The 11,164-nt window shown below is 43.3% G+C and overlaps 1 protein-coding gene across 3 annotated transcripts; it reads right to left on the minus strand.

Annotated features, from left to right (window-relative positions):
• Positions 1-954: 954 nt before the first annotated feature.
• On the minus strand, positions 955-7,901 carry LOC119479093 (microtubule-associated serine/threonine-protein kinase 3-like). Of its 3 annotated transcripts, none has more exons than XM_037754325.1 (6): positions 5,350-5,527; positions 4,937-5,038; positions 3,916-4,020; positions 2,917-3,788; positions 1,822-2,627; positions 955-1,695 (listed from the first exon to the last, which is right to left on the minus strand). In XM_037754325.1, the coding sequence occupies exons 4-5, from the start codon at positions 3,388-3,390 to the stop codon at positions 2,505-2,507; spliced, it is 597 nt and encodes a 198-aa protein (XP_037610253.1). In that variant the 5' UTR covers positions 3,391-3,788; positions 3,916-4,020; positions 4,937-5,038; positions 5,350-5,527; the 3' UTR covers positions 955-1,695; positions 1,822-2,504. The 3 variants fall into 3 exon arrangements, with proteins under 3 accessions (XP_037610253.1, XP_037610255.1, XP_037610256.1); XM_037754328.1 differs by lacking the exons at positions 955-1,695; positions 1,822-2,627; positions 2,917-3,788; positions 3,916-4,020 and adding exons at positions 4,580-4,680; positions 7,003-7,141; positions 7,266-7,480; positions 7,671-7,901 and having other exon boundaries at positions 5,350-5,733; XM_037754327.1 differs by lacking the exons at positions 4,937-5,038; positions 5,350-5,527 and having other exon boundaries at positions 3,916-4,430.
• Positions 7,902-11,164: the final 3,263 nt, after the last annotated feature.

Raw genomic sequence — 11,164 nt, forward strand, 5'->3', positions numbered from 1 at the left:
TACGGTCCTGGAGACCAAAGCTACGGTCTCCCCCGCGTCGTCCGACCGCGGCCAACACTGTTTAACAGACGGGCTTCACTAGATACGACCAAGAGGTTTTGGTGCTTCACTGTAGTTTGTGTTGGAATCTGAGTCTGAACAGCGTAGACACACGCGAGCGCGCATGGGACACCGACCTGGATTGATTTATGAGTGTAAGAAGTTACAAACTGTCCCTTTAAATGCTGCTGCCACAAGGAATTGTGGGATGTTATTCTCTCTTTTCCTTTGGTAAAGGATGGTGCAGTGTATCCTATGCTAAAGGAGATAACAAAGGAAGCATTGAAGCTCCTTTCCTCAGTATTTGGTGAATTCGAACAGCTCTTTTCATGGCTGCTTCTTAGGTACTTCCAGGTCATTTCACCCGTTGGGAACCTTCCTAAGCAAAAAGGACTATTCGAACGCAACCCTGGCCTCCTAGTAAAGAGTGAAGAGGAAGGGGGGGGCCCTTTTGGTCCCCACCTGTTCAACCACAGTTCCAAGGGAGGTTAAACAACAGCAGTCCATTAAATTGTAGGTTTGATAGGTGAGGTAGTGAGGCGAGTGGTCTTTGAGTAAATCTTCAGTGTGTACACGCTCTTCTTCCTTTAGATTTTTACTCACCACCCTGGATCACTGGTGGTTTGTTCCTGTTGTCCAGTGGTCGTTTTGTCTTCCATATAAGTGTATTTTTTTATTATTAAAAACTAATCCCTGTGCTTTTCCTAAAATATCACAGAGAATTTAAGGGGTTAAGAAAGGAGGGTCTTGACGTTTCGCCTACACGGCTTCATCAGGATATGATATGCCATGTTGGTGGAGGTTGGCAGAGGCTGTACACTTAAGGTGGATGTTTTTCTTGCAGGTTGGTGGTGTAGGCTGTAGGTGGAGGATGGAACATGGAACTGCATTTACTGATTTAAAAAACATTTTTTATTTTTATCAAGATAACTCAATCACAATATTATTTACAGATTTCGTCTTATGTAATTGTTACATTCCCCCTGTTTAGGGTCCAGGGGATGGAGGGAGTAACAATAAAATGTACCCAGGCAGAGAGAGACGGGCAACGGATGAGGTGTAAACAATAATTATACAATTTATTAACAAAAATGAAAAGTGTACAAACACCAACTTAAATCTACTTTCTGTAACGGAAAGTGCAACTAAAAGCACTACAGCTCCACACCGCAACAGTAAACACTGGATTCACTAGGAAAGGGGAGAACACTGCCGACTCTGACACACACGCCAACCTCTGAAATCAACCACAAAACACACAGTATGAACCGCTCGATACTGCCGTTTGGCCTGCTGGCAACTTCCACTCCTCTCACCCGTTCTCTTATCCTCCCGGCCCTGATGACTGATTTGGTGCAGCCGTGTACAGCCATTGATTGCAGCTGCACGGGGGGGGAGGATGGCACCTGAGGAGACACAGGAGAGGGCACAAAAACATACTACGACACGTAACAGTAACTGTTATGATTATATTCATTTCATAGCTCGTTTTGTTGGTGGCGTCCTCGGCTTTGGTTCTCCCAAAGTGTCAACATCATAAAGGGGAGGATGGACTCTAACCCTGTATGACGCCTCCACCTGAACCAGCCCGTCTTCACTGACTAAGGACGTCAACGTGGGACGATCCAGCCTCTCTCGGAGCTTCTGCTTCTGAACCTGTGAAACAGACATTTAGTCATAATGATTCGTTTGATTAAAAAGCTTAAAAAAATTATTATTATATTATTATTTAGGTTGCAATTTTTTAAGAATATAATAATTATCTGATTGAGTCAAACATACCTCAGCATGTCATCAACCACTTCATGGTTGACCCGCTGGTAGTCTTCCACTGAGCGGTCAGAGGGTCATCGTGGAGCAGAGGAGGGCTGGGGACCACCTTGAGACCACCGGCACCTTAAGTGGTGGACACACTGCCTCTCGCGTGGCGTGTTGTTTTTCATTTCGGCGTCCATGTTAACAGGTTAGAGTGGACACACTGCCCGCATGAGACGCGCGTCTCACGCGTTTCAGCTATTTATACTTTTTAAAATATTCAGCTTTTTCCCAATTTTTTTTTACAATGTAACTCAATGGAGAAAATATTCAAATCCTCTTTAACCTACTCCACTTTGAAATGCTACTGCTTTCGCATACTTTCAGCTACGGACTTCATTTAAACTTTAAACGGGATACAAGTCTTTGAACTCTTAAGCTATGATTCCGCTTTTTGATAACTTTTACAGTTTTTGATTTATCACAGTTCACATTAGGTGAAATTTTCAGATCGTTTCAGATTTTATAATGGGTGTGTATTGGTATATATATATATATATATACGTATATATATAAATATATACGTATATGTATCACTTATATATATACAGCATATAAATATCACATATATATATATATATATATGTAAGAAATCCCCCATGAGCATTGCATAGTTGTGGTTATGCGCTGTGGCAAGGAAAAACTCCCCTTTAACGGGTAGAAACCTTGAGCAGAACCGGGCTCTGGGTGGGTGGCCATCTGCCTTGACTATTGGGTTCCCTGTCCTCCTCACTGGAGACGTCCTCAACAGTGGGACTGCATGCTTTGCCGGTCTAAATCAAACACAGGAAGGACAAAAAAGTTATGTAATAAATAAATAAATAAAATATTAAAAGTATATTAAGCTAACTAAAGGTATATCAGAAAAGCAGCCACAAGCACTGAAAAGTGAATGCCTTGTTAATAAGATTTAAAAAGTGTGTTCAATTTTGTTAAATGTTCTGTCCAATCTGATCGATGCTTGTCCAAAGTTTCCTGTTTGTTATCTGAACTTCTAACAATGTATAAACAAGTGAATCGGCTGGAAAAAAAAGAAATGCCTCAAAGATGAGAAAGGCCTACCTCCTGGAGAATCTCCACCAGTTGTCTCTCCAGCTCCACAAAGTAGTTGGGCCTGACCAGACCGTTCTGCAGCATGTTGCCAAAGTCTTTGGCCAGCTCGACCAGCTGGAGCTGGATGGACATCAGGGACCAGGTGGCCTCGAGCAGGTCATTGCTCGGGCACTCTTCCACTGGGTCCATTTGGACTGGAGAGGCGTGGGGGGGAGGTGAAGGGGCCGAGTCACATTGACTTTCGTCCCTTCCATTTAGTTGGAAAGAGGCTTCACTGAAATGCTTGTTGCTGAAGTCCTCCCCATCAGAAGCACTGTCAAAATATTCAGAGTCCTTTTGGACTGGAGCGGCGTGGGGGGGAGGTGAAGGGGTGGAGTCACGTTGACTTTCGTCCCTTCCATTTTGTTGGAGAGAGGCTTCACTGAAATGCTTGTTGCTGAAGTCCTCCCCGTCAGAAGCACTGTCAAAGTATTCTGAGTCCATTTGGACTGGAGCGGCGTGGTGGGGGGGGGGGTGTAGGGGCGGAGTCAGATTGACTTTCGTCCCGTCCACTTTGTCAGAGACAGACTAATCTGAAATTAAATTTGCTGTAGTCCTCTCCATCAGAACCACTGTCAAAGTATACTGAGTCCATTTGGACTGGAGTGGAGTGGTGGGGGGGAGGTGAAGAGGTGAAGTCAGATTGACTTTCGCCCTGTCCACTTTGTCGGAGACAGGCTTCACTGAAATGCATGTAGTCGGAGTCCTCTTTGTCAGAAAAACCTTCATCAGACACCTCAATTTCCTGCTGCTCCTCCTTTGCCTCGCTGTCTCCTGGCTTTTCTGACAACAGGCGCCGATTCATCGGCGTGCAGGGGGACGGGCATTGGGCTGCCGTACACCTGGAGTTTTAAGAGAAAACTGCTGTCAGTTATTTACATTTAATGTGTATTCAACAGTGAGAAACCGATTTAGACAACCTCAAACAGCAGTGAGGGGTGAGGAGCTGGAAAAGAAACTGTAGCCTACCTTGTTGAAGCGGAAGGCAACAGTGCAGAAGTCTGTTTGCCTCGTAGGTGGTTCGTAATAGTCATCATCAGAATCAGAGGATGTGAGGCACAGCTCAGGGACACACTGCAACAACCAACATGCGTTAAGTCATGGGAAAGGCTGACATATTTATCCTAATTGAAATTCACACCAGACATTACTGAAAAATCAAGTCTACTCCTCATGTCAGACATGAGTCTTTGGCTGCGGTCGAAAAGTCCAAAAATAATGTCTTTTCCTGTCCACTTTTCCTTGACCTCCATGGAAAACGTCATGAGGTCAAGGAAAGATGTGAAGGAGAATTCATGAGGACTTAGGGAAAAGACAACCGTGGTGTTAAGAGAATCCGACTGCACTTCACTCGGCGCCGTGATTATGATGCGACGGTGGCGGATGTTAGTAACGCGGGTGGTGCCGTGGTGAAACTACAATGTTCCAAAGATGGACTATAAATAGCTCCTTCAGTGAAAGAGAGATACAGCAGCTCCTTCTGCTGCTGGAACACTTTACATCAACATATAATAGAGGATTATCTGACCTAACGTGGACAACCGGTGAAAAATATCACCTCATTACCAAATTGGAATAGAAATAAAAAAGGAATATATGAGAGATAAATACATGAAAAGCCGCTAGTGTCCAGCATCTTTTCCACATCAGGGACATATGAAGGTGTCTCATAGGGGAGCTTCTTCCAGTCCACACCCTGGAAGAACGGGTGTCTTTTCACCTAACTGGCTCCTCCTGGATAAAAAGTGACACAATCAAACAGTTAGTTTGTACATCTACACATGTTGGGCCTGGCACCTGATCCAAACACTCCACACTACGTTCAAAGGTCTCTGGAGGTCTCAGCGTCTAGTCTCGCTATGGACTACATTTTCCCTTTATACAGTATGTAGCGCACCGCACCTCTAACCATGACACCAGTTAGTATTCTAATAAAAATGCAGTTTCTCTGTTTCTCATACTGTCTATCATTAGTAAAGCTGTCACTTACGTGTACCCAAACGCCTCACAGGGTCCTTCTCCAAGAGACGACTGATGAGCTGCCTGGCAAACTCTCGGTTGGGATGTCCCGCATCTGGAAAGTGGATGTCATCTGGAAAAGAAGCACATATCACTTGATCTGATCAAGGAATTTACATTTAATTGACATCACCAAAGGGACTGAATGACATAATTCTTAGAGGAAAACATCATAAACCTAGAGTAAAGAAATAAATCCCAAATTTAAAAGAAACAAGAAATGAAAGCTACTTTGTGCCAGATTTTTAAAGTTAAATCACAAAGTGGGTGCATTTTGAATAATTTTTAAAATACAGAAAGATTCATTCAGAACTGCTAGAATGACAAATGTGTAGAAAGGTTGCATGTGATGAGAAGATAATGAATCGAGCTAAAGATTCTTACCTTCGGTCACACATTTAGCGACCTCTTTTCTATTGTTGCCATCGAAAGGTAGTAAATCGTACAGGAGATTATAGAGAATCACTCCTGCGGCCCACCAGTCTACGGGCTTCCCATAGCCCGTCTCTAGGTACAGTTCTGGGGCCATGAAGACAGGTGTGCCGCATGTCTGTAGGAGGACATGAAAGAGGGGAGGAAACGGAAAATTAAGTACGGAAATACATATAACACAGGATTTACACAAGTTTAAAGAGATAACCTCTGAGTCGGTGAACTCTGGCATTTCGCCGACAGTCTGCTTCAGTCATCAAGGCTGCCGTGCTGACTGACCCAATCTTGGACAGCCCGAAATCAGCCTTGATGTGTCCCTCTTTGCTGATCAACAGACTACAATGGAGGGAAGCAGAACATGTCTCATGTTAGACTATATGCCAGGACTATTCCACTTCAATAGCAAGTGGGCCAAATAGGAAAGTCATTGGGGGTTTCTGGGCTACACAGAATACTTTTGTCAATTAAACAGGTACTGCATTTAGCATAAAAAATATGCCCAAATCATTACATGGCAAACTGCAGCCCAACAGGCAACAACATCTGTCAGTGTGTCAGTGTGCTGACTTGACTATGACTTGCCCCAAACTGCATGATTATCATAAAGTGGGCATGTCTGTAAAGGGGAGACTCGTGGGTACCCATAGAACCCATTTTCATTCACATATCTTGAGGTCAGAGGTCAAGGGAACCCTTCGACCCCCTCGCCAAAATTTAGCAGAAGTTTAGGAGCAGTATTTAACCTCCTTCGCGACAAGCTATGACATTGGTACCAATGGATTCCTTAGGTTTTCCTAGTTTCATATGATACCAGTATCTTCGCTGTATCTTTAAAACTGATCCCAGTACAACCTCCAGAATATCAATTGTGTTAATGCGTTAAAGAAGTTAGTGACGTTAAAGTGAATTTGCATTAACCCGTTATTATCGCTTTAACTTTGACAGCCCTATAATAGATACATTACTACATAGAATACGGCCTAAACTAGTTACGCACATTCTAAAAAATATAAAAAATATCAATACTGGGAGAGTTTCTGTAAATTCTGCTCCAACTTAAAAAAAGATTTGTTAAACCCCTCCCCTGAACAGCAATCGTCCAATCATAGCTAAGCAACTATATGTAGGCATGTCAGTTCTCTCAGGCTTTGAGTTTCCTAAACCAAAAATATAAGAGCAAAGGAATGTCTTTAAACAGTGTTTATATCTATCAATTAAATGTATAAATAAATTACAAATAAACAGGGGAGGTCTGCACTCTCCGAGTGCCTTTCTTGCTTTAAAATGGGTCAGTTGGAAATAAAAAGTCAGCCAGAGACTGTGTTTTCAACCAACTCATGAAATAATGTCAGCTTTGTGAGCTAGCTAGCCAGCTACGGCTGATATATCTGCCAGCGATAGAGTAGCAGCTTCTAATATCCAGCCGACGACCGAGAAATTAGAAATCTCAAATGGTATATCTGCCACCGATGAAACTGTACCATGCAAGAATGAAAAGCATGACGAGCGTAGTAACAGTAACTAAGGACGGCCTGAAACCAGACATCGAAAAATAAAACAAAATGTTAAAGATGTCCTCTCTTAAGAGACAGGTTGAGAACTCACTTGCTGGGTTTGAGGTCCCTGTGCAGGATGCTGTAGCTGTGGATGTACTCCACAGCCAAGACAAGCTCTGCCATGTAGAAACGGGCCATGTCCATACGAAAACGCCTTTTGTTTTGCAGCAAGTCTTCAAGATCCCCACCTACAAGGTCAGAGAGAGACATAACAGATCAGATGCTATGTTTAGGTCTTCTTAGTGTGTGTCAGATGTGTACAGTGGATATAGTGTACGTGCATGCATGACCAATCCAAAAAAAACTCCTTACCTTTCACATACTCCATCGTCATGTACAGTTGGCCTACTGTCTCAAACGAGCAGTACATGGGCACGACGAGGGGGTTCACGACGAGGGGGTTGTCAAGGCAGGTGAGCATGTCCCGTTCCAACAGAACTGCAGCTCCCTGGTTTGCGTATTTCAGTCCAACCTGCTTCATCGCAAAGATCTTCTTGGTCTTGATGTGCCACACAAGGTTTACAGTCCTGGACAAGAGGGAAAATGAAATGTGAGCAGCTTCTATGACTGAATATCAGCTCTGATTTGAAAAGAAACTGTTCAGATGGGACAAAACAATCCTACAACACATTTCAAGTTCTTTTCTGCTTTGAATGGACTCTCTGCCCTATCCAAAGAGTCAGTCTGAACAAAAAGAAAGCAGTCTGTCTTACTCACCCAAAGGCGCCACGGGAAACCTCTCTGATGATCTTGAAATCCGTCCTCGCCGGTTTTGTTGGAGGAGGCTTGCAGGCTGCGCGGGTCTAAATCAAACGCAGGAAGGACAAAAAAAGTTGAAATACAAAATGTATATTAAGCTAAAGGTATATCAGAAAAGCAGCCCTGTTTTGAGCTTGACAACCCAGCCTTTTTTCAGTTTATCCAATGGGACTGTGTATTACTTTAAATTTAAATTCACCTTCAGTGGAATTATAAACAATAATCATATTACAACTCTATATTGTTTTGCAGTCTATAAGTGAACAAATACAAGTACAATGATATTATTTTTTAAAAAACACAATATGACCTTTTGGAATTATAATACCTTAAAGGGCATTAAAAAATAATCTGCTCAAACAGACTAAAACCAGTGACCTGACAGACCTGGCTTTATTAAGCTCATGTTTATTTAATTCAGTGGAATTCTCTTTTTGGCACTTTTAACTGATTGGCTGTTTTGCTATTACAATTACTGCCTGCAGTGTATGTTGATACACTGATCAGAAGTGTCTTATATTAGTTATGGCCTATGGGCCCTATTTTAACCATTAAATGCTATTTTAGCATATAACTGTTAAATAAAGTTTATAATAAAGTGATTTTCGATGAATTGTGAGGTAAATATTGGGGTAATTTGGCAGTGATTCCAAAGAAATTTCAGATAGGTAACTTGCTAATTATCACCATTTATTTTTAATGCTGCATTTAATGACATATTTATTTATTTATCAAGTCATTTATTTATTTATTCATTTATTCATTCATTTTGGCAGGTTCCGTCCTCCATACTTTTGTAGAGTAAATACTATTTTCCTATCCTTTGAAAAGAGGTGAAATTAAATATGTTTCTAGAATTATTTGGAGACCAAATGAAAAAAAATGTAGAGTGAAGTATCATCTTTAAACTCGTCATAAGTCAACTCACACAATGCTGTTCCACCTCATGTATTCAACACATATACCAGTGATTCACATTTAGAAAGAAAATATGTTTACATCTGTCTATTAATAATCAAATGTTATTATCGGTAAATAATGATAATATTACAAATAATCATAAGCCCGTCAGTGATGAAGGTCATATGATTTTTCCTGCAGAATATCATTATTTATTACACAACTAGCTCCTAAAATACCATCTTTTATTATGTCACATTGATCATTTTGTTGATCAGCTTCAGCTTTTATATCATAACTTAAACAGATACCAGTACTTCTACTTTAAAGTCACCTAAATACAATAATGTATTTATACTGTATGTGTTTACTCAGCGTGGCAGACACATTGAACTTTTGGCAAAAACTGAGCACCAGCAGAAAACCCTGTATGATTGAATATTTATTTTGATTTTGATATTTAATCATATATTTGGACTGTGAGAGAAACCTGAGCACCAGGGGGAAAACTCCATGATTGATTGTATTTGATTGATTTAAGTAGAGTGTCAACTCACTTGACACTCTAAATATATTACCAATTAGTTCATATGCTTCGAGTGTCAATTCACCTTAAACACTCTAAACATATGTACAATTAGTTCAATATATCAGGGAGGAGACCTGAGCACCAGGGCTTAAATCAAATACAATCAGTGTCCAAATAATGTGCATATCTTTTGATATCGTGGGAGGAAACAGGGAAAAACCCACACAGACACAGGGAGAATATGCAAACTCCACACAGCTGGACAGGTGGAGGTGTCTCTGTGAGGCTGCAGTGCTAATCACTAATCACTGAGCCACTGTGCTGCCCTGAAATTGAAGGATGGAGGTGGGATGGATGGAAGGTGGACAGAAGGAGGAGGGATGAAAAGAGAGGAGGTGATGTGGATGGAGGAGAGAGGGTGGAGAGGTGAGGGGGGGAAGAAGAGGGAGCTACTGGTGTCAACACCCAGCAGCATTCTCCAGCCGACTGTCCCCGTCACGTCTCTCTTTCATCTCTGCTTTCTCCCTCTTCTCTTTCTTTTTCATCTCCTTGTTGTGCATTTTGGTTTTCAACTCCTCCAGTTGTGTCTGTCTATCCTCTGTTTCCCTCCTGCGAAAGAAGAAACCCCACTTCTTCTTCTTCTTGTTCAGTTTGAGACAGAGATCCTCAAGGACCTTGTTCTCGTCATGCAACTGGCAGAACTCCGTCTCCCGGCGATGTTGTTGTTGGGCCAGGTCGTTGTTCTTGTCCTCCACGACTTTTAATTCCTTCTCCCGGCGTTGATGTTTTCCGGCCAGGTCGTTGTTCTCATCCTGCAGTTTGTTGAACTCTGTCTCCCGGCGTAGATGTTTTAGGGCCAGGTCATTGTTCTCATCCCGCAGTTTGTTGAACTCCGTCTCCTGGCGTAGATGTTTTAGGGCCAGGTCGTTGTTCTCATCCCGCAGCTTGTTGAACTCCGTCTCCTGGCGTTGATGTTTTAAGGCCAGGTCGTTGTTCTCATCCCGCAGTTTGTCGAACTCCGTCTCCTGGCGTTGATGTCTTAAGGCCAGGTCGGTGTTCTCATCCTGCAGCTTATTGAACTCCGTCTCCTGGCGTTGATGTCTTAAGGCCAGGTCCTTGCTCTCATCCCGCATCTTGTTGACTTCCGTCTCCAACTCTTTGTTCTTGGCCAGCTCCTTTTGGAACCTTGATTCCAAAACTTGCATGTCCAAAGTGAATTTGTCCACTAGTTTTATCTTCTCAATCTCCACCTGATTGAGTTTACTCGCCATCGCTTTGATTCGGGTCTCCCAAGCCTGTTCTTTGGCGGCCAGGTCCGTTGCCAACCTGACCTCCAGAGCTTCATATTTCTCTTGCCAAGCTGTGGCATCCTCCTGATGGATCTGCTCTTGGCTCTCGAATGTCTCCTGGTTGTTTTGGTGTAAGACTTGTTTCTCTGTCTCACACCATTCAAGCAGCTCCTCGTACTCCTGGTGCAGGAGCTGATAGGATTCATTCTTGAGTTGAAGATCTTCCTTGAGTCGGGAGATTTCTACCGCCTGCTGTGAGATGATCTCAAGGTCCTGTTGATGAGGGACAGGTTGGCCCTGAGGGTCATGTTGACAAGGTCCTCGTTGTCCCTGAGGGTCCTGTTGGCGAGGTCCTCGTTGTCCCTGAGGGTAATGTTGGCGAGGTCCTTGTTGGCCTTGAGGGTAATGTTGGCGAGGTCCTTGTTGGCCTTGAGGGTAATGTTGGCGAGGTCCTTGTTGGCCTTGAGGGTCATGGCGACAAGGTCCAGATTGGCCCTGAGGCTCATGTTTACAAGGTCCAGGTTGGCCATGAGGGCCATGCTGACGAGGTCCTCGTTGGCCCTGAGGGTCCTGTTGGCGAGGTCCTCGTTGGCCCTCAGGGGCCTGTTGACGAGGTCCTCGTTGGCCTTGAGGGTGCTGTTGGCGAGGTCCTCGTTGGCCGTCAGGGGCCTGTTGACGAGGTCCTCTTTGGCCCTCAGGGTAATGTTGGCGAGGTCCTCGTTGGCCCTGAGGGT

Source organism: Sebastes umbrosus, chromosome 20, assembly GCF_015220745.1.
Source record: "Sebastes umbrosus isolate fSebUmb1 chromosome 20, fSebUmb1.pri, whole genome shotgun sequence".
In the NCBI taxonomy this organism is placed as follows: domain Eukaryota; kingdom Metazoa; phylum Chordata; class Actinopteri; order Perciformes; family Sebastidae; genus Sebastes; species Sebastes umbrosus.